We start from the raw sequence: 24244 nt of genomic DNA on the forward strand, positions 1-24244 counted from the left end.
GTTGGGTATGGTTAGTGGGTGGGTATGGTTAGTGGGTGGGTATGGTTGGCGGGTGGGTATGGTTAGCGGGTGGGTATGGTTAGTGGGTGGGTATGGTTAGTGGGTGGGTATGGTTAGTGGGTGGGTATGGTTAGAGGGTGGGTATGGTTAGCGGGTGGGTATGGTTAGAGGGTGGGTATGGTTAGCGGGTGGGTATGGTTGGCGGGTGGGTATGGTTAGCGGGTGGGTATGGTTAGAGGGTGGGTATGGTTAGCGGGTGGGTATGGTTAGCGGGTGGGTATGGTTAGCGGGTGGGTATGGTTAGCGGGTGGGTATGGTTAGCGGGTGGGTATGGTTAGAGGGTGGGTATGGTTAGCGGGTGGGTATGGTTAGAGGGTGGGTATGGTTAGCGGGTGGGTATGGTTAGTGGGTGGGTATGGTTGGCGGGTGGGTATGGTTAGCGGGTGGGTATGGTTAGTGTTCCCTGCTGGTGTGGGAATGAAGAGACCTGTATAGCCTGCCTCATGGTATGGGGGCAAACAGTTTGTGGCATTGATGTGAAATGTCTCTGATGAGGCTGTGCACCCTATGCAGACAACACTTGTACTGGAGGTCTATGATGGCTGGGAGATGGGCACCAGTGATGTGCTGGGCAGTTTTCACCTGTTGCTGGGCTTTTCCGGTCGGCCATGGAGCATCTGCCAAACCACACTTTGGCACAGTTAGGTAGAATGCTCCAGCTTGTGCAGCGGTAAAAGTTCACAAGGATCTTGAGAGACAGGCAGGCCTTCTTCAGCCTCCTCAAAAAGTACAGGCACTGTGGCACATTTTTGATCAGGTTTGAGGTGTTGAGGATCCAGGAGAGGTCTTCAGAGATGTGAACACCCAGGAATTGGGAGCTGGATACACGATCCACCTCAGTGCCATCAATGTGAACTGGGTGTGACTGCAGCCTTTAGACTTCCTGCACTGCAACAGATAGTAACTTTCAACTCAACAGAGTAGGCTATATTATATAAGGTATATTGTTAACAACAGTTATTAGGGCAGCCATAAGTCTATGAAATCACTTTTGATGATTTTGATGCAATGCAGATGTTGGTATTATTGCCGTTATCTAATTTTCATACAGGAATTTTATTTTTACGCTCAGGGCTAACGATGCCACAGAACAGGAGAGCCTCATATGGGCGTTGACAGTTGAGGTGAACTCAGGAGTCATTTCTGTTGAAGCAGTGTGCAATACTGCTGTAAAATGATCGTCAGTGAGGCTGGAGCTATGCTTGGGCTTGTTGAATTTTAGCATTAGGTGATAGTTTTTTGTATTTAGCCGCATGCTTGCTCTGGAATTGCCACTGCAAATTGTACTCTTTAAAAACTGTGCTTTCCATATTAAGCAAGTTGCTTTACCTGCGACATCTGCAAATAAATATTTTTTAAATACATTGCTTCTGTTATCAGCTTTTCTTAGACAGGCTCATTTCCAGAGATCGCTAGCCATCAATTGCGTATAGTATGAACAAATTATAACTTCCGTGCGTGGATTGTGGTGCTGGTCCCTATGTATCATAGCAACGCAAATAGCTTGTTTCAACTTATTTTAAACATACAGTATGATAAATAAATTAATCTGCAGAGCTCGTCAAGAATTTTTATTTTGTATTATTTTTAATGTTTTGCATGTATCGCGTGCTGGATAGAATGACTAAATGGGCCAGATCCGGTCCGGAGGCCTTATCTTGCCCAGGTCTGGTGTACAGGAACGCAGTCGTGGGTGAAGAGGGAGTACAGGAGGGGGCTCGATCTGCACGTAGCCTTGTGGAACACCAGTGTTCAGGATCAGGCTGGAGGAGGTGAAGTTGTCTAATTTGACAGACTGGGATCTGTTGGTTAGGAAGTCCAAAGCCCAGTTTGTTGACCATCCTAGAGGGGATGACCGTAGCAAATGCTGAACTAAAGTCTATGAACAGTATTCTCACATAGGTGTTGGTTTTGTCCGGGTGGGTCAGGGCAGAGTATAAAGCTGTGGAGATGGCGTCCTCTGTAGACCTGTTTGATCGGTATGCAAATTGGTAGGGATCCAGTGTTGGGGGGAGGCAGGACTTAAGGTGGGCCAGAACTAGTCTTTCAAAGCACATGATTGTTGAGGTGAGTGGAACAGGTCGGAATTCATTCAGGCTTGACACAGTCGACTGCTTCGGCACTGTCACAATGGTTGTGGTTTTGAATCATATGGGGACCAGTGACAGTTTGAAAATGTCAGTAAAGACCTTGGCCAGCTGCTCAGCTCATGCTGAGCACACGCCCGGGGACACCATCAGAACCAGCAGCCTTGCGTGCATTCACCCTGCTCAGTGCAGACAACACTTCTGCGATGGATAGGGGGAGGTCATCCGGGGAGAGCTCAGCTTAAATAGCTGGATCTCTATTGTTCCTGTTGAAACAAGAGTAGAACCTGTTCTGACCCATCTTCTGACCTACTTTCACTGTCCTCACTGATGGTTTCACACATTTAATTAGGGGTAAATATTTGGGGAGTAGGAACAGTAAAAGGTGATCAGACTGTCCCAGGTGGGGGAGGGGAATTGCTTTGTAAGCCCACGTTGGTCTGCAGAACAACCGACTGCCAAACTTTGGAAACGCACTTTTATACAGTATGATTATACAATGATATTAGCCCCTCCCATTATGCTAATTTCTGGATGGATCCTTCTCCAATCTTCCACCAACCCTCTGGGATCCGTCCCCCAAACCACTGTTGGTGGCGTGATTGTGACGTGATTTCTCTCATTCTCCCAAGATTTTGCCAAGAGAGTCAAGGACAAGCTACAGGTCCTTCTGTCCTCAATATGAGATAACAACACTCAATTAATATACAAGTGATCACATGAGACATTCTATCTACTCTTCATCAGGTTAATGTGAAATAACAACATTTTATGAAAATATCCCTACAACACCTCTGGTGGTACCGGGGTATTCTGCCGTATGATCAACCCTGAAGATGTCACACCCCATCTACCACATCCAAATCTACGGTACTCGGCAAGATTTGGATGCGGTATGGCAAGTGTGTCGCATGAGTTTAATTTTTCCAAATTGAGCAATGCTTTTCCATACGTTATCAGAAATGGAAGTTAATTTACCACTGAAGAAGAGCTTATATGTTGCTTTCAACTATTTGTTTTTGGGATCGCATAAAAAGCTTTGACAGCTCATTATTTGGAGTAGCCTATAAGATCAAAGTTTGAGAAACTAAATATTTGAGGGGGACATTTCCTAGACCCAATTGGTTAAATATTTGAGGGACATTTTTGTGGAAAAAAAAAATATATGTATAGCCTGTGTGACTTCAAAGTTTTAATTTCATCAAACACAATAAAACCCAAATTACGAAAGTTCCAGTTTTTTTCTGTATGAAGCAGCGAATAGTTTTTTTCTGTATGAGGCAATATGTATCCCACATACAGTCTATTATAGTGCTTTGCATTGGGGGCTAAATAGGGTGTGGAAAATATTGTGTTGCTAGATGTAGCACACTATTCCCCATGATTGGACAGGTTTGTCTTACTCTACACACTCTCCTGAACATGTCCTTCTGCTTTCACTGTTTTCACTGTTGCACATTCAATAGTTTTTGAGCTATAAGGCAATATGTATTCTATTTTCATTCATTTGCTTTCTCAGAATTTTGACCTTGGAACCTGTTTTAATACCCATGTTTTTATTGAAATCACTCTTAAATATGAACAAATATTAATTGTTGTCAATGTTTTGAGAGGTATATTTTCATAGACAATTCATAAATTATATGTATGTCAGATTTGAAGTAATACATTGGCCCATTCATTATGAAATTTTCAACATTTTCACAAGACGCTGATTGGATTTGAGCCGAACTGTATCCCCGAAATTCTTATCCAAATCACCCATGGGATTCAACAGTTAACACTTACTTTCACATAAGTTTGTTATAGTTTGTCCAGTCAAATACATGGTTTAGCCTATGTTAAATTTTTTAATTTAAAAAGTAGTGGTCTACGTGAGAACGCACTACGTATCTCACTCCAAAATGTGCGATTTTCCCTTTCTGTTCCACTAAATGTTGTTCTTTAATTAATTTGTTAAAGACTGTAGACCGCTTGAGAACATCCGTTACATGGCCTTCACACAAATGTAGGTCTATAACAGTGCATGTGGAATTAAACTTAGAAACTTGAATCAAATAAATATATTTTTTTTCTATGGTCGTTGTATTTGTTCTATTTGCAACATATTTGAGAGTGTAGGATTATTCAGATAAACATGACAAAACCAAGAACATGAAAGTGTATTTCATGGCTTATTACTTCATAATAAATCATGTTTTGTTGATAAAAGTGATATTAATTCATACCCAAGACCTAAAACTTTGGACCAATACTGGTGCTGAGAAATACTGGCAAGAGAGAAAAGTGTGACAACCATCCCCGTCTCCCCTACCAGAGTGCCTCTGGCTCTGCAGGAAACATTAGGATATGATTGCACTGGTTTTTCATTGCAGCCTAAGATGTGCATGCTCCTTGACTAACAGAAACCAAACATGCATGGTGAATTACATTTGTATTGCTGTTGTTCATTGCGTCCTACTATATTTTCTTGTGATATTATTTTCTGAAGACTGAATAATTTGGTGAAAATATAAACAGGGTTAATTCGGTAACATTACTATTTTTGTGAGTCCTAGGCTGGAAACATAAAACCAAGTGCTATTAGATTAAACAATAAGGTCCCACCATGAGATATAAATTGAATTTTGGACAAAGATTAATTAAATGAATCAGTGATTCATATGACCTGATTCTTTTAAAATAACTGTACTGTATGATGCCGTTCACTTTAGTGATTCAGAATGCCCATAACTAAAATGATCAAGTGCCAAACATCTGGACTGTACTGCCTGTTTGAAAAGCGTAGAATGTACGCCACATAATATCGAAACCTGAGATCATGGGAGAATCTGAATCTCTATGTTAGAGGCCTTTTCTTGCCACCTTCTCATAAACCCATTTGTAGATATGGTCAAGGGGTGGGACTTGAGGGAGGATGCGAGCCGTTTGTAATTGAGATCTTCCCATTACATTCCCTGTGTGTTACAGTGGTTGGTTTTCTTCCTTCCACTGTGGAAATGTTGACGTTCATGAGTTAGTCTGATGTTCGCAGTGATTCATTCAGTAGCCACAGTGCCTGCATTCAATAACACATTTACAGTGCAAATATATTTTTGGGATAACATTGATATCTAACGCAAGATTAGTGAACCATCCAGCCACAGGAATGGAAAGGTAAGATGCGTCTATACATGTACAATCAGTTTACCCATACATAGAAATACACCTTGGTATTGTGTAGAATTCCCTTGCCAGGAAATACTGAACATCCTAAGAAATCCCTGTTAGTATCGCTGATGGGTCTACAGTAGTAAAGATAGTATTTGTCTTTAAATTTGTAAAATAATAAATAGTAATTTTAGTAATTTTACTGTTTTTTTGTTTTTTTTTAAGGAAAATGGCAACAGGACCTGGGTTTACTGATAAGAAGAATGATACATGCTGCGAGAGGTGAGAAGATATTTGTTCACAGTTGTTGTTAAACCTGTGACATTCAAAAGAATAGACATCTGCTACAGGGGACATAAAATCATATGTAATTAGAACAATATGAAAATAAGAAATGAGTCACAATGTCCCTAGGTTTTTATTTCACTTTCACTTTTAATAGTAGACTGACTCCATCTTTCTCAGCAGAACGAACACACACACACACATACACCTATCAGCCATAACATTATGACCACTGACAGGTGAAGTGAGTAACTCTGATAATCTTGTTATCATGGTACCTATCAATGGGTGGGATATGTTAGGCAGAACGTGAACATTCTGTCCTCAAATTGATGTGTTAGAAGTAGGAAAAATGGGCAAGCGTAAGGATCTGAGCGACTTTGACAAGTGCCAAATTGTGATGGCTTGATGACTGGGTCAGAGCATCTCCAAAACTGTGGGGTGTTCCCAGTCTGCAGGGGTCAGTACCTATCAAAAGTGGTCCAAGGAAGGAAAAGTGATGAACCAGGATGCACTATGGGAAAGAGACAAGCCGGTGGCGGAGGCAGTGTAATGCTTTGGACAATGTTCTGCTGGGAAACCTTGGGTCCTGCCATTCATGTGGATGTTACACAAACCAACTTCCTGAGCATTGTTGCAGACCATGTGCACCCTTTCATGGCAACCGTATTCCCTGATGGCATTGGCCTTTTTCAGCAGGATAATGTGCCCTGAAAAAATGGTTCAGGAATGGTTAGGGGAACACAACAATGAGTTGACTTGGCCTCAAATTCCACAAACAAGTCCAATCCATGGAGGACCCACCTTGCAACATACAGGACTTAAAGGATCTGCAGCTAATGTCTTGGTGTCAGATACCACAGCACACCTTCAGAGGTCTAGTGGAGTCCATGCCTCAATGGATCAGGGCTGTTTGGTAGCAAAAGGGGGACCTACACAATATTAAGCAGGTGGTCATAATGTCATAGCTGATCGGTGTGTATGATATTCTTACACAGAAGCTCATATAGAGACTGTTTCCCCACATCTTTCAAAAACATTGCATCATTTACTGTAACATGATTCTTACACAATACTGATGACATTATAGTAAAGTGCAATTTTGTCAACCTTATTCAAAACCAGGGCCCATATTCCTGTGTGTAGGAGTGCTTATCATAGGATCCTGTCACGCCCTCATTCCTTCCTCCTGTGGTGTCTTTGTGGTCCGCCCCCGCCAGGTGTCTCTCATCATCCCATTATCCTGTGTATTTAATTTAATGATCTCACCTCAGCAGTCCTACGCTGTGTATAAAACGTTATGAACTGGCCCCAGAGGTTTAGGACTATGGTATATGACTTGTCTTAATTTCCTTTTATGATTATTTTGTCTTAGTGAAAGCACTGTGTATGTACATAACCCACATTTGGATGGAATGAAAAAGGACAATCTCTACCATTTTAACCTTGGGACCTCTACTCACGACTTGCCAGCAATGTTTGGAGATGTCAAGGTAATGACATTACTGATTGATTCACTAAGCTACTAGCAAGATTGGATTGATAAATGAACATTCAGCATCAGAATCAAAAAGAGTTGTGTTCATTTATCACACAGAAATCATATTACATAATTTCAGTCCTGTAGCTCAGTGGAAATATGTATGCAATGACATTTACATTTAAACAGTGCAGTAATGCAGAGGAGTTTGAACTTGAATTTAATTGATCTCCAAATCTGTGTCCAGACTGCAGCCTTCTAGGTCAATCAACGTATCAATTCAGCCCCAGGACATTAACATCTTCACTTGCTTCTCTTGTGTCCATAGTTTGTCTGTGTGGGGGGCAGTCCCTCAAGAATGAAGTCCTTCATAGAGTACATTGCTGGAGAGCTGGGTCTGGAGAATGCCAAGTCTGAGTACCCCAACATCTGTGCTGGATCTGATCGCTTTGCCATGTACAAGATTGGCCCTGTGCTCTCTGTCAGCGTACGTGATCGGGAATGAATACAGCACTACTATGCCAATGGCTCACCCCATCCCAAATGTCATCCTTTGTCAACCCCATCCACCCTCCATTTTAATGTTGTGGTGTCCAATTCATAGTTCTCGTCACAGCAACTTCCATTGTGGCTTCATGAGATATTGATGGCAAGGTTGCTTCCTACTTTGAGTGACTCAGCTGCTCTGCCATCTTGAGTACAATGTATGGTTTTCCCATATACTATATAGTGTTTCCCAACCAGTGTGCCGCGGCACACTAGTGTGCCTTTAGAGATCGTCAGGTGTGCCGTGGGAAATTATCTAATATCACCTAATTAACAATTGTCGGGTGTCTGTGCTGTAATAAAGTGTGGCAGATTAAAAAAACGCATTTATTAAAAAACAGAAAACAAATATTTCCCAAAAAAACTGTTCTTCATGCTTTGGGTTTTTGCCTACTAGCTATACACTTTGTGAGTGCTTTGGTTCCCCTTTAAGGAGGGTCATCCTTGTCGCGACACATGACAGTGGCAGTTTGGGATCACAGCAAGACGAGCAAGTGACAGTGATGGAGAAGTTTTTGAGAAGAGAAAATGCAAATGCCGAACAGAGCCCTGGACAAAATTCGGACCCAGATGAAGGCCCTAGTATGAGTGGTCGAAAAAAAAAAGACGATGAGCTCGAGGCAATACAGCGAAAGCTATCTTTCATTTGGATTTACTTTCATCGGGAATGCAACGGCACCGACTCCGCTGTGCTTGGTGTGTGGTGAGAAGCTATCCAATAACGCCATGGTGCCAAGCAAGCTTAAACGCCATCTCCAAACGAAACACCCTTCCGTTCAAACAAGCCGATGGACTATTTTGTATGCTTACGTACAAACAATGAGAAACAGGCAACTTTTTTTTTTTTGAAAAAACACAAAGGTAAACGAGAGAGCCATCAAAGCTAGCTACCTTGTTGCTGAACTTGTAGCTAAATCAAAAAAGTCCCACACTGTGCCAGAAACATTAATACTGCCAGCTTGTAAAGCCATTGTAAACGAGATGCTCGGCCCTGACGCGGCCAAAGAGATAGCTAAAGTGCCTCTCTCAAATAACACAATTGCCAGACGTATTGATGACATGTCTGCGGATATCAAAACTGTTGTTTTAGAAAAGATGCGCATCAGTAAGAAATATGCCTTGCAACTTGATGAGTCGACGGATATTAGTGGACATTGTCAGCTCTTGGCCAACGTGCGTTTTGTGGATGGAGAAGCCATTAGAGAAAACTTCCTATTTTGCAAGGCGCTGCCAGAAAAATCAACAGGAGAGGAAATATTTCGGGTCACGTCGGAATATCTTGACCAAAGAGGACTTACGTGGGAAAACTGCACAGGTGTCTGCACTGATGGAACTGCAGCCATGGTCGGGCGCCTCAAAGGCTTCGTAAGTATACGGTCAAAGAAAAAAAAACAGATGTTATTGTTACGCACTGTTTTTTGCACCGTGAGGCCCTCGTTGCAAAAACCTTACCAGCAGATCTAGCTCCTGTGTTGGATGATGTTGTGCGCATAGTGAACTTTGTGAAGACGTGACCTTTGAAATGTCGCTTATTTGCGTCTTTGTGTAAGGAAATGGGAGCGGAGCATAAAGTCTTATTGCTCCACACGGAGGTCCGGTGGCTGTCGCCCGGCAAAGTGCTGACCCGTGTGTATGAGCTACGAGAGGAACTTAAAGTTTTTCTGACAAACGAGAGATCCGATTACTCAAAGCTGCTTGCAAGTGATGAGTGGTGTGCAAAGCTGGCATACCTGGCAGATATATTTCATCATCTGAATGAACTGAACACACGGATGCAAGGCCAAAATGAAAACCTGCCTATAAGCACTGATAATATGAACGGATTCCGTTTAAAGGTGCAGCTCTGGCAACAACATGTGCAGCGTGGCAACCTTGAGATGTTCCCACTCACCGAGAAACTGCATGATGGCAACACTGCTGCAATGTGCGAGGTGATTTGCACACATTTGAAAACTCTTGAGGAGAAGTTGTCATTTTATTTCTATTCAGCCTTCACAGAATGCCTTGACTGGGCCCATACAGCTCAGCATCCGTTGCTGGAAAGGAGCAAGAGGAACTCATTGAACTGAAACAAGATCGTGGTTTAAAGCTAAACTTTGCTGATCTTCTTTGGACAGTTTTTGGTTATCTGTTGCCAAGGAGTTCCCCATTCTAGCCAACAAAGCTATTTTGACATTGCTCCCGTTTTCAACCACATATCTGTGTGAGCTGAGCTTCTCAAGCTTGACTGCGATAAAAGCTAAAAACAGAGAGAGACTGAGAGCTGTTGAGGAAGAGCTTCGTGTGTGTCTTTCTACCATTACTGCCAGGATATCCATTTTGTGTTCATCGTAACAGCCCCAGGTTTCCCACCTAGTATAAACACATTAAAAAACGATATTATTAACTATATGTATTATAATAAAGGTAATCTAATATGTACTGTGTTAGATTGTCATTTTGTGTCATTTTGGTTGTTGGTGTGCCCTAGGATTTTGTAAATGTAAAAAATGTGCCCCGGCTCAAAAAAGGTTGGGAAACACTGATATAGGGAATCGGGGGTAAATACGGGAGATGAAATAAGGGGTGAAATAGGGATAGACTTTCCTGCATGACAATGACCCTAAGCACAAGGCCAAGTTGACCCTCCAGTGGTTACAGCAGAAAAAGGTGAAAGTTCTGGAGTGGCCATCACAGTCTCCTGATTTTAATATCATCAAGCCACTCTGGGGAGATCTCAAACATAATTTGTATGACCTGGAGGCATTTTGCCCAGACGAATGGGCAGCTATACCACCTGCAAGAATTCATAGACAACTATTACAAAAGACTGCACATTGTCATTGATGCTAAAGGGGGCAATACACAGTATTAATAACTAAGGCTATGCAGACTTTTGAACAGGGGTCAGTAAAAAAATAATCTTTGTTGCCATGTTTTTTTTATGATTGTGCTATTCTGTTATAACCTATAGTTGAATATGTATCCCATAAGAAATAAAATACATGTATTTTGCTTGCTCACTCATGTTTTCTTTAAAAATGGTACATATATTTCCAATTATCCAGGAGTATGCAAACCTTTGAGCACAACTTTATTTAAAATGACAGAAGGTGTAGCGACTTGGTATACGCAACAGGCTACATTTTGTGGTTTAACGTAATCCATCTATGACTCTCTCTCTCATTCTTCCTCTTTCTGTTTTCCAGCATGGCATGGGGATCCCCTCCATTGCCATCATGTTACATGAGCTCATCAAGCTCCTCCACCACGCCCACTGTACTGATGTGACTATCATACGCATTGGAACATCAGGTGGATTAGGTATAGCATTTAACATTTACACATGTTCTGCCTATGATCTTCTCAAGTCCCTTGAGTTTTGGTCTGTTCCCTCATGATGTTGTACAACACATGAATCCCACTGTAGCTTAGTAGATCACGACAATGGCAATGAAAGTATATTGGGTCAGATTCACTGGAACACCCAATGTAAAACATATGCACACATGACTGAATGGTTTTGGGTAAGTGTCAGTTAAATGTCTTATCTCTAAGTGTTAAATTACTGAAGGGAAACTAATAACACTGTAACACGCAATGTGCCCCTTGGTAGTCCCTACAGGCCATTGATGGCCACAGTATCATGATTCTAATAAAGGCTGTTGACGTTCATAACGTCATAATTCTAATGAAGGCTGTTGACGACCATAACGTCATTCTGATGAAGTCCTTTGACAGCCATAACGTCTTGATTCTAATAAAGGCTGTTGACCGCCATAACATCTTGATTCTAAAAAAAAACGTTGATGACCATGATGTCATGATTTTAATGAAGGCCTTTGACAGCGATAATGTCATGATTCTGATGATTGAAGTATGTCCATAACATCATGATTCTTCCTCCAGGTCTTGAGCCAGGCACGGTGGTAGTCACCAAGCAGCCAGTAGATGCCACCTTTCTGCCCTGGTTCAAGCAAATCATTCTGGGGAAGACGGTGGTGCGAAGCACAGACCTGGATGAAGGTCTGGCCGAAGAACTGCTGCAGTATAGCAATGAACTGGGCCAATTTAACACGGTCATAGGCAACACCATGTGCACCTTGGACTTCTATGAAGGTGGGTGAGGACCTCTGCCCTACTTGAGAATTTTGCTCTTCATCTGTGAGCCTGCATTTTGTGTGTTGGTGTGTTAGCGCGTTGCCAGATGTGTTAGCGCTCTCGTCGACTACAGTTAGGTCCAGAAATTTTTGGACACTGACACAATGTTCATAATTTTGGCTCTATACGCCACCACAATGGATTTGAAATTAAACAACCAAGATAAAATTGAAGTGCAGACTTTCAGCTTTAATGAAAGGGGTTGAACAAAAATATTGTATGAAACATTTAGGAATTGCAACCATTTTCATACACAGTCCCATTATTTCAGGGGCTCAAATGTAGTTGGAGAAATTTACACAATCATAAATAGAATGTTCATTTTTAGTACTTTGTCGAGAATCCTTTGCAGACAATGACCGCTTGAAGTCTGGAATGCATGGACATGAAACACTGGGTTTCTTCTTATGTGATGCCAGGCCTTAACTGCAGCTGTCTTCAGTTGTTGTTTGTTTGTGGGTATTTCTGCAATGACCTCCTGAGACCATGTGTTCGCTATGAGGACACTACAGCGGATATAAAAAGTCTACACACCCCTGTGAAAATGCCAGGTTTTGTGATGTAAAAGAATGAGACAAAGATAAATCATGTCACAACTTTTTCCACTTTTAATGTGACCTATAATGTGAGCAATTCAATTGAAAAACAAACTGAAATCTTCAAGGGGGAAAAAATGTGCAATAACCTGGTTGCATAAGTGTGCTTATAACTGGGGATGTGGCTGTGTTCAGAATTAATCAATCACATTCAAACTCATGTTAAATAGAAGTCATTACACACCTGCCATCGTTTAAAGTGACTCTGATTAATCACAAATAAAGTTTAGCTTTTCTTGTAGGATTTTCTTAGTTGCATCTCAGAGCAAAATCCATGGTCCACAGAGAGCTTCCAAAGCATTAGATATACCATGGAATCATCAAGTGGAGAAAATATGGCACAACAGAGACATTACCAACACCTGGAAGTCCCTCCAAAATTGCTGAAAAGACGAGAAAAAAACTGGTCAGGGAGGACTCCAAGAGACCTACAGCAACATTAAAGGAACTGCAGGAATTTCTGGCAAGTACTGGCTGTGTGCTACATGTGACAACAATCTCCCGTATTCTTCATATGAATGGGGTATGGGGTAGGGTGGCAAGACGGAAGCCTTTTCTTACAAAGAAAATCATCTAAGCCTGGCTGAAGTTTGCAAAACCAAACATCAAGTCCCCCAAAAGCATGTGGGAAAATGTGTTATGGTTTAACTTTTTGGCCATAATTCCAAAAGGTATGTTTGGCGCAAAAACCACACTGAACATCACCCAAAGAACACAATACCCACAGTGAAGCATGGTGGTGACAGCATCATGCTTTGGGTCTGTTTTTCTTCAGCTGGAACTGGGGCCTTATTTAGGGTGGAGGGAATTATGAACAGATCCAAATACCAGGCAATTTCACAAAACTTTCAGGCATCCGTTAGGAAGCTGAAGATGAAGTTCACCTTTCAGCACGAAAATGACACAAAGCACACATCCAAATCCACAAAAGCATGGCTTCACCAGAAGAAGATTAACATTTTGGAATGGCCCACCCAGAGCTGAATCCAATTGAACATCTGTGGGGTGATCTGAAGAAGGCTGTGCACAGGAGATATCCTCGCAAAATGACAGATTTGGAGCGCTTTTGCAAAGAAGAGTGGGCAAATATTGCCACGTCAAGATGTGCCATGCTAACAGACCCCTATCCAAAGAGACTGAGTGCTGTAATAAAATCAAAAGGTGCTTCAACAAAATATTATTTTAAGGGTGTGCACACTTATGCAATCAGGTTATTGTGAGTATTTTTTCTTTTTCTTCAAAGATTTCAGTTTGTTTTTCAAATGAATAAGTCACATTAAAGGTGGAAAAAATTCTGACATGATTTATCTTTGTCTCATTCTTTTACATCACAAGAACCTGGCATTTTAACAGGGGTGTGTAGACTTTTTATATCCACTGTATGTTTTAGGCTTCCTGCACCATGCACTTCATTCTGCTTAACTTAAACCTATTGTCCTTATTAGAGGACAGTTGTCTGCGCCATGCTTAGATATTATACATATCAGATCCTACTAATCCGAAATAGCTAAGAGAAATAAAAAATGCATACATTATCAAAGCTCAGGTCTTAGGAGGTTAGGTTTTGTGTTCAGCAAGTGAAACGCATGCTCGATCGGTTTGAGATCAGGTGATATATTTGGCCATTGTAGAATATTCCACTTCTTTGCCTTAAAAAAACCGTGGGTTGCTTTCGCAGTATGTTTTGGGTCATTGCCCATCATAAAGTGAACCGCTGTCCAATCAACTTTGCTAAATTTGTCTGAATCTGAGCAGACAATATATTCCTATTCACTTCAGAATTAATCTGGCTACTACTGTCTTCTGTCACATCATCAATAAACAATAGTGACCCAGTGCCATTGGAAACCATGTATGCCCATGCCATCACACTGCCTCCATCGTGTTTTACAGATGATGTGGTATGCTTTGGATCTTGAGACGTTCCAAGCCTTCTTCATACTTTTTTCATCCCATCATTCTGGTACAGGTTGATCTTAGTTTCAAATGTCCAAAGAATGAAGTTCCAGAACTGGGCTGGCCTTTTTATATGTTTTTTGGCAAATCTGGCCTATTCTTGAGGCCTATGAATGGTTTGCACCTTGTAGTGAACCCTCTGTATTTGCTCTCGTGAAGTCTTCTCTTCATGGCAGACTTGGACAATGATATTGGCTGGATGTTGTGAAGGGGTTTTTCTTTACCATGGAAAGGATCCTATGATCATCCACCTCTGTTATCTTTCGTGGACGCCCAGGCCTTTTTGTGTAGCAGAGCTCACTAGTGCGTTCCTTCTTTCTCATAATGTACCAAACTGTGAACATTGGCAATGCCTAATGTTCCTCCTATCTCTCTGATAGATTTTGTTTTTGCAGCCTAAAAATGTCCGGTTTCACTTTCACTGAGCGCTTCTTTTTTATTCATTAAAAACAACCAAGTTACATACTTACTGGAAATACATTTGTTTTACTTTTTCATTTCCAAAATAAAACCCCACTGGCCACCCTCCCACACACCCTTATCAGAACCACTGTGCGTCTCAGTATGACACCCGTCAAAAACACAAAAACAAACCATTAGTACTGTAGCGACCCTGTGTTCATTTAAAGTGCTGTTCTAAGTTGCTCAGTTATGTTTCATTAGGGGGCGGGGCCTGACAGTTAGGTGGGGCTGTTTTACCTGGTGGGATGTCCTGCAGTGAGGAGGGCATCCCCGGGGGCTCGGGGACAGCAGGGGTGGGTCCAGGGGTCCCAGGCCATAGCTTATATAAGGTGGGGTTTTGGCAAGCATCTCTCTCTCTTGTGGCTCCACTCCTGTGTGTGAGAGAACCGTGACGTGGGATACTTGTCTTAGATAGCTACAGATTTAGGAGAGTTTGTCAAGAGCCTGTGTGTTAACAGGTATTGTTGGCATACACAGTGGCCGCACAGCTGTCTTGTTAGGGTAAATAAATTCTACCTGTTGTTCTTTACCTCTGACTCCGACTCCTGATTTAGCATCCCGGCCAGGGGTGTTACAGTACATAAAACAATAATGTAGACTTCTTTAGGCCTCAACCATCAAACTGTCTTAGTGCTTTACATGTTATTAGGGAATCCCAGGAAGGGACTTAGAGGGTCCAATTACCCTTAGAGGCAATTGGATCCTCTAAGGGCATACTTTATCTTTTCCAATTTCAGATACATCATAAGATCAGTCAGCCATACAGATACTTTTGGTGGGTATGGTGATTTCCAATGTAAAAGAATTTGCCACCTGGTAATCAAAGTAGATTTTATACCTAGCAAGCCCTATATGGTATGTCCGCACCGTTCCAAAAGTTGAAGTATACACATTGGGCTCACATTCTGTTTCTATAACTTAAGATAGCGTTTTGTAGACCTCCAACCAAAATGTATCCAAGCGTGGGCATGACCAGAACATGTGGGTCAAGGTTGCTGGAGCGCTGTGACATCTGCTACAATTTTCATCCATGCCTGGAAATATTTTTGCCAATTTAGCTTTAGAAAAATGCGTACTATGTAAAACTTTAAACTGGATTAAGCTTAGACGAGCACAGGATGTAGTCCCATTGACCCTACGCACAGCTTCCTCCCATATACTATCGGGTATTGTCTCTCCTAGTTCATCATCCCACTTTGCTCTAATCTTATCCAGAATGTCGTCACCATGGGAAGTGATGATGTTATAAATTCTGTAAATAAGTCCTTTTAAATTAGAAGACACTTCCAAGATATCCCCCAAGACAGATGAATCTGGTTCATTTGGAAATTCTGTCGTATTACTATGAATATAGTCGCGAATCTGAAGATATCTAAAATGATTTGAGCAGGAGAGCAAATAAACCATCTTTATAAAAATCTTTAATTCTGACAAGGCCTTGCCTGTTCCATTGCAAGAAAGTTGCATCTATTCCAGCCGGAATAAATGAATGATTATGGCAAATTGGGGCTTGAATGGAAAATGTTTTTTAAATTGTTGCCAAATACGTAAGGTATTAATGACCGGTGGATTTGAAGTATGTGTTGAAATAGCCAGAGGGATTTTAGAAGTTACCAAAGCTGAGAGTGATGTTGAAAGACATGAATTATTTTCAGATTCACACCAGACCATATCTGATGACTGACTCCAATAAAGTATTTTCTGGCAGTTAGCTGCCAAGTAGTAAAATTGTAAATTTGGCAAACCAAGCCTCCGCTGGAACGACGTCTTTGAAGGAATCTCTTTTGAAGTCTAGGAGCCTTTGCAGCTCCAATAAATGATGTTATATACCTATCGATAGATTGAAAAAATTATTTAGGTAGATAAATTGGGAGGCACTGAAAAAGATAAAGAAATCTGCGCAGAACATTCATTTTAATACAGTTAATCCTACCAGCCAATGACAAATTAAAGGCATTCCATCTCTGAAAATCAGGCTGACTAATGGAGTAAGGTTTTTATGGTATAGCTCAGGAAAGATTTGCGTCAAGTTAATACCTAAATACTTAAACCCATCTCTGGTCATACAAAAGGGTAATTCTGAGTCCTGAAGAGACCGGGCCAAGGCATTTATAGGAAAGCACTCACTTTTAGTTAGGTTCAATTTATAACCAGCGATAATACTAAATGCTTGCAATATATTCAAAACATGGGGAACAGAATGTATAGGGTCTGATAGGTACAACAATAAATCATCTGCATACAAAGATAACTTATGGGTCAATCCCCATCTATGAATTCCACCTATTTCTGGCTTTGACTTAAGCGCAATAGAGAGAGATTCAATAATTAGAGCCTGGACTTATTGGTGATCCCTGATGTGTTCCCCTCGTCAGGGAAAATCATTTGGAATGATTCCTATTGGTGATTACTGATGCCTTTGGGCTGAAGTATTGAAACTCAATCCAAGATCTAAAATTTGGCCAAAACCAAATCTACTCAAACACTCAAACAAAAAACTCCACTCTACCCTATCAAATGCTTTTTCGGCATCCAGAGAGATGACCATTTCAGCCACTGCACTGGACTCAGGTGAGTACAAGACATTTAGAAGGCGACGCACATTTGAAAAAGAGTGCCGTCCCGTCATAAAACCTGTTTGGTCCGGGGAGATCACCTCTGGCATTACTTTTTCCAAACAGAGTGCGAGTGCTTTTGCCAATATTTTGATATCACAATTAAGGAGGGAAATAGAGCGATATGACCCACATTCCTTTCTGTCTTTCCCTGGTTTTAACAGTAAAATTATGGAAGCTTCAGTCAGTGTCCTGGGCAAAGTACCATTAGCTTTTGATTAGTTAAACATCTCAAGCAAAAGTGGAATTAGTTGCCCCGAAAATGTCTTTAAAAATTAAACTGGGTACCCGTCAGGTCCTGGTGCCTTTCCATTTTGCATGGTCCTAATTGTATCTGCAATTTCGGTGTGCGAGACAGGGAACTCCAATTCTGCTCTACTGACTGCACCAATTGTGGGCATATTTACATTGAAAAAAGGAGCATATACATTCACCAGTACGACAGGTTTAAAATATAAAGACCCTAATACAATAACATATTGCCCTTGTGATTCCTCTATTACCTTAGTTGGGCTAAAAGTAACTTATTTATGTATCAGGATAGCCCCAGACCTATGACTAAATCCTGAATGAAATAATTGGCCCACCCATGTTTTCTTTAATCTGAGCTGATCTCTCACCAATAAGTGAGTTTCTTGCAAAAAAGCTATTTCACATTTTAAAAATGTAAAATGTGCAAATATTCTTGCTTGTTTCACAGGTCCATTCATCCCTTTGACATTCCAGCTTATAAACCTGACAGCTTTACCCAAGTCTTGATTGAGCCTACTACTATCCATAACCAACTCAAAACTGGCCAGCTACAAGTACTCAACAAAACTGACTCACAGTGAAAACGAGGTACCTCCCCACACCCTTAAACCCCTCACACCCCATACAACAAAGACATAAACTGAAACCCATAGCGTGTGACCTGCCTATGTCTAGATCCCAAAATGGGATAAACTGCAGGCTCGCTAAAGACGCCTTACCGGTGAACATCCTTTAAGAACTACGTTATCTACAAGAGTCCCAACATCTGTCAATTTGCATCAGTATGAAAGTGCCATACATTTTACAACCTAATTAAAGTGAGTGTGCTTTCATCAATTAACAGCAGAGTACCTAGTTAACATGCAGTGTAGGTCAAGTCCTCTGAGTACATATTTAGTCCATCACCTCCCTTCACTGGATGGACCGAATGCGCTTGTTGTAGAATGCCTGTGCTTCGTCAGGTGTTTCAAAGGTAAACGTCTCATCCCCCAGAATCACTCTCAGGCGGGCTGGATACACCAGGTGGAATTTCACTCCTTTCTCATACACTGTCTGTTTAACTCCGTGGAAAGCCCTGTCTTTTCGCCAAGATAGCACTCAGGTCAGGATAAAACCAAAGGTTAGCATCGTGGAACTTAACCACATGGCTCCTTGCCCAACGCAGTGTTGTTTATTTTTGTTGTAAGCTTCGAAAACACACCACAAATTCTTTAGCAGGCTTCCTGTGCGCTGGTCTAGGAGCCAAGGATCTATGCTCTCTCCAGTTTAGGTGGCTCAGCGAAAACACTCGAACCCAGACATTCCCTAAGTAGTTCTTCCATGAATTTAACTGGATCTTTGCCATTCTCGCTGCCCTCCGGAATGTTCACAATTTGCAGGTTCGACCTGCGTGCTCTGTTTTCGAGGTCATTCACCAGATCTAATAATTCCTGATTGCCTACCTTCAACGCATTTATAGTAGTTTCAGCAGAGTTCAAGCACTCGAAGTTCTCACCAGCTATAGCCTCCGTTGATGCTAGCCTGGATTGAAACGAGTTGACAGTGTCACATATAGCATCCACAGCAGACTAGAGTGGTTTTAGCGACCCTTGAATCAACATGGAGATATCATCCGTTAAAACAGACCTCTGCTTAGCTAGTTCAGACACAAGTTGAGGCATGGATACAATATCTTCCACCTTGCCACCAGCCCCATCCTCCGCCATTGCTGAAAGTTTGCTAGCAAGACTAGCCTGCCGTGTCGACAGTGTTTGTTGCATGGATTTCGGTCTGCCACTTATTCCAGCAGAAACACAAAGCGTAGTAAACGTTATCTCGCAAATGTATGATCCAACAAAACCTAAAATTGAATACCAGGGCAATGTTAAAACAGTATAAGTTCACAGCATTTGAGTCAATTGTCCATTTACTTTAGGTCCCATGAAAAAGAGGGAGCTACATATTAAAGATCTGTAATTCCTAAACCCTTCCTCCAATTTCAATCAATCAATCAATCAATCAATCAATTAAATTTAATTATAAAGCCCTTTTTACAGCAGCAGTTGTCACAAAGTGCTTTAATAAAAACACCTACACCTAGTCCTGGTCGGATGCATGACCAGATGGACAAGGACAGGGACAACACGGGGAAGGGGGGGTTGTGTTTTTGTCAGCACAGTGGCAGCTGAAATCGTCAGTTATCGTCTTGGTCTGTAACACAACCAGGAGGACTTTGGACAGGGACAGCAACGGGTCTTTCAAGCCTGGTACTCCTCAAGTCTGGGCCAAGATCTCATGTCCTCCTATGTTAAAAACAGCAGGATACAGAGAACATTTTGAAAATGCATTCTTTAGATCAACAAGGATTTATAGTAAAGAAGGAGAACTGACCCTACTCCCACAGCACACTAATATAGCAGCATAAGACCTTGGGGCTGAGACAGGGGGTTCCATTGACACTGTGGCCCTATCCGGGGGAGACCCTGGACAGGGCCCAACAGGCAGAAAATCAATCCACCCGCATTGCCAAGCTTCAACCAAAGGGACACCCACCAACTCCAACCACCCTGAATGAGGACCAAGTATTGCCAGCAGAGTACAGCCCAAATGCACAAGTGCACAACAGAGAGACAACAACAAGCCAGTTACTCCGCCCCCATGGAATGGCATTGGAGGGAGGGCATCCCAGTGGCGATGAGAGCCCACCTGGCAAGATAGCAAGGGGGGACATTATCAAGCCTTTCTGGTCACCTTCACGCCCCTGGGGCAGACTACACTTAATCATAGACCATGCTGTGGAGATGAGTCTTTAGTAGACACTTGAAAGTTTGCACTGAGTTTGCATTTCTAAGCTAATTCCACAGTAGTGGAGCTCTATGAGAGAAGGCCCTGCATCTGGCTGTTTGTTTAGAAATTCTAGGTACAATTAAAAGGCCTGCATCTTGCGATCTAAGGTTACGTGAAGGTACAGTGGGTAGAACAAGTTTTCCCACTTACAAAGCATGTAGAAGTCTGTAATTTGTATCATAGGTACTCTTCAACTGTGAGTGACGGAATCTAAAAATCCAGAAAATCACATTGTATGATTTTTAAGTAATTAATTTGCATTTTATTGCATGACATAAGTATTTGATACATCAGAAAAGCAGAACTTAATATTTGCTACAGAAACCTTTGTTTGCAATTACAGAGATCATACGTTTCCTGTAGTTCTTGACCAGGTTTGCACACACTGCAGCAGGGATTTTGGCCCACTCCTCCATACAGACCTTCTCCAGATCCTTCAGGTTTCGGGGCTGTCGCTGGGCAATACGGACTTTCAGCTCCCTCCTAAGATTTTCTATTGGGTTCAGGTCTGGAGACTGGCTAGGCCACTCCAGGACCTTGAGATGCTTCTTAAAGAGCCACTCCTTAGTTGCCCTGGCTGTGTGTTTCGGGTTGTTGTCATGCTGGAAGACCCAGCCACGACCAATCTTCAATGCTCTTACTGAGGGAAGGAGGTTGTTGGCCAAGATCTCGCGATACATGGCCCCATCCATCCTCCCCTCAATACGGTGCAGTCGTCCTGTCCCCTTTGCAGAAAAGCATCCCCAAAGAATGATGTTTCCACCACCATGCTTCACAGTTGGGATGGTGTTCTTGGGGTTTTACTCATCCTTCTTCTTCCTCCAAACACGGCGAGTGGAGTTTAGACCAAAAAGCTCAATTTTTTCTCATCAGACCACATGACCTTCTCCCATTCCTCCCCTGGATCATCCAGATGGTCATTGGCAAACTTCAGATGGGCCTGGACATGGACCTTAAGCAGGGGGACCATGCATGCGCTGCAGGATTTTAATCCATGACAGCATAGTGTGTTACTAATGTTTTTCTTTGAGACTGTGGTCCCAGCTCTCTTCAGTTCATTGACCAGGTTTTGCTGTGTAGTTCTGGGCTGATCCCTCACCTTCCTCATAATCATTGATGCCCCACAAGGTGAGATCTTGCATGGAGCCCCAGACCGAGGGGGATTGACCGTCATCTTGAACTTCTTCCATTTTCTAATAATTGCGCCAACAGTTGTTGCCTTCTCAACAAGCTTCTTGTTTTATCCCTGATGTCCTTACACAGCTCTCTGGTCTTGGCCATTGTGGAGAGGTTGGAGTCTGTTTGATTGAGTGTGTGGACAGGTGTCTTTTATACAGGTAATGACCTCAAACAGGTGCAGTTAATACAGGTAATGAGTGGAGAACAGGAGGGCTTCTTAAAGAAAAGCTAACAGGTCTGTGAGAGCCAGAATTCTTACTAGTTGGTAGGTGATCATATACTTATGTCATGCAATAAAATGCAAATTAATTATTTAAAAATCATACAATGTGATTTTCTGGATTCCGTTTCTCACAGTTGAAGTGTACCTATGATAAATATTACAGACCTCTATATGCTTTATAAGTAGGAAAACCTGCAAAATCGGCAGTGTATCAAATACTTGTTCTCCCCACTGTATGTATGGCTGGATCATATCAGCGAGGTAAGTAGGAGCAAGTCAATGTATTGATTTATAGGTTAACAATAAAATCTTTAAAAAAATTATTATAATAATCCTAAAAATGTGGATGTGATTACCCTCGAATTGAAGCTGAGAGACTGCAATTTAAGCCCATATTCATTATTTAATTGTAACATGAATATATTTCGGTAGACAGACAAAATAACAAAACTTGTGTCAGTGTCCAATTATTTCCGGACCTAACCGTACATGTTATTTTGACATGCCCATAAAATAGTTGGGCGTGGTGGCACAGACTTGTGTAATGTTGATGTGCCCACCTTACTAGAGTGAGTGATTAATTGCTACTTTTTTATTTTATCTCTCCAGGCCAAGCACGTCTGGATGGAGCTTTCTGCTCCTACACAGAAAAGGATAAACAGGAGTACCTGACTAAAGCATACGAGTCTGGAGTTCGCAACATCGAGATGGAGTCCTCTGTATTTGCTGCCATGTGCAAACTGAGTGGCCTGAAAGGTACTGCTAGTCACTGCTAGTAATGATTTTAAGATATATATTTAAAATAAATATTTATAAATTATATATGTATATATTTTAGATGGTTTTCCTTTTAAGGGCTTGCATTGAAATGTTTTTGGAGCATGCAAACAAGTTGAGTGCAGACACATGCTAGTACATGATTTGTCTGGTCCTAAATCTTTTTGTGCTGCTGAGCCAACCCCCGGTTTCATTGTTGTCATGCCAATGAGTGACATGGAGTAAATTATTCATCTCTATTTCATGTATATTGTCCCTTTCAAGCGGCTGTGGTGTGTGTGACACTACTGGACCGCCAGAAAGGTGACCAGTTGAACAGCGAAATTCTCCAAACCTATGAACAACGTCCTCAGATATTGGTCAGCCACCTCATCAAGAAGAGGCTCCAAGCCTCAGGCTATTACAAAAGCTAATCTTTTGTGTTATGGTCATGGAGCAGAGCCTCTCTCCTTAAGTGGAATTCATTCAATATCGCCTGACTGATTCACTGCATATTGCACATTTATCAACATTTATCATTTACCATGTAGAATACAATCTACATTTATATTATACTTATATTGTATTTGCCATACATTTCTTCTGCAGCGAAGGGTTCCCGTTAATGGACTACTTTAGAATAATGTGGAACTACCAAGGAGCATATTGCGTGTTACCAAATTAAAGTAGTACAGCTCCGGAATAAATTAAGAGACCACCGCGCCTTTGTCTTTCCTTTCCAAAAAAATTTAAAAGGAAAGTTATGTGTGAGGAACAGAAGCTTTCATTTTGCAGTGGTCTCTTTCTGTTCCTCACTCAAAACCCTTCCTTTTCAACTTTTTTGGAAAGGAAAGATTTTGTTTTTCCACAGCTGTATATGCAGGTTTTAACCTGAAGCCTTTTAAGACGGTTTAAATTTACCCATATGACCTATTGTATGTTTTTTTAGAATCACAAAGCTTAAGGCTGCTATGAAGTCGGAATGAAAACTCTTTTATCACCAATGCTTAACACTTATCAGATGTTACAATAACTACAATAACTATAATTTCTAAAATAATTGTGGAAGGAAATATGTTACGACTCCTCTTAGAGGTCTTCATCGGATCCGAAATGTAGCCTATATCCTAGGGATATGGGATATGACAGTATACGTTTACTTTTCACATGCTTTGTTATACACTAATGAAGGGAACATTTAAATCACACATCAGGTCTCGATGAACGAAATATATTAAAAAGCATTACAACATCTTTACTGTACATTGTGTAATTTGTTAAGAATAATATTGTAACAGCGGTCAGTGCAAACCAAATCACTAACCGATTGAGGGCTGGATTCAAACTCAGATCGAAAAAAAGTAAACAATTGAAATCACAGACTACTCCAACTTTCGTGAATTTCACCACGGCAACTCATAATGTGCCTCTGTGGTGTGTATGGCCCCCACGTGCCTGTATGCACTCCTGACGTCTGGGTATGCTCCTGTTTAGAGGACGGATGGTGTCCTGATAATCTCCTCCCCGACCTGGATCAGAGTATCATTGAGCTCCTGGACAGTCTGTGGCGCTACTTGGCGGCGTTGGATGCACAAATACGTAACGTTATAGAGGTTCTCAATTGGATTCAG

The 24244-nt window shown here is 41.6% G+C and overlaps 1 protein-coding gene across 2 annotated transcripts; it reads left to right on the top strand.

Moving 5' to 3' along the window:
• The first annotated feature begins 5112 nt into the window (after positions 1-5112).
• On the top strand, positions 5113-23379 carry LOC105024688 (uridine phosphorylase 1). Of its 2 annotated transcripts, none has more exons than XM_029124554.2 (8): positions 5113-5303; positions 5523-5579; positions 6958-7075; positions 7391-7549; positions 10797-10911; positions 11497-11706; positions 22467-22613; positions 22899-23379. In XM_029124554.2, exons 1-8 carry the CDS (start codon positions 5296-5298, stop codon positions 23045-23047), a joined length of 963 nt encoding a protein of 320 aa, XP_028980387.1. In that variant the 5' UTR covers positions 5113-5295; the 3' UTR covers positions 23048-23379. The 2 variants fall into 2 exon arrangements, with proteins under 2 accessions (XP_028980387.1, XP_010893077.1); XM_010894775.5 differs by lacking the exon at positions 22899-23379 and adding an exon at positions 18078-18217 and having other exon boundaries at positions 11497-11710; positions 22467-22545.
• Positions 23380-24244: the final 865 nt, after the last annotated feature.

The sequence above is a fragment of the Esox lucius genome, chromosome 13 (assembly GCF_011004845.1).
Source record: "Esox lucius isolate fEsoLuc1 chromosome 13, fEsoLuc1.pri, whole genome shotgun sequence".
Taxonomy (NCBI): Eukaryota; Metazoa; Chordata; class Actinopteri; order Esociformes; family Esocidae; genus Esox; species Esox lucius.

What these genes read in the sequence shown, in the direction of transcription:
- LOC105024688 (XM_029124554.2), top strand. An exon ending in CAATGTTTGGAGATGTCAAG is followed by an intron (nt 7,076 to 7,390) that starts GTAATGACATTA and finishes TTGTGTCCATAG; the next exon opens with TTTGTCTGTGTGGGGGGCAG. An exon ending in CACCTTGGACTTCTATGAAG is followed by an intron (nt 11,707 to 22,466) that starts GTGGGTGAGGAC and finishes TTATCTCTCCAG; the next exon opens with GCCAAGCACGTCTGGATGGA.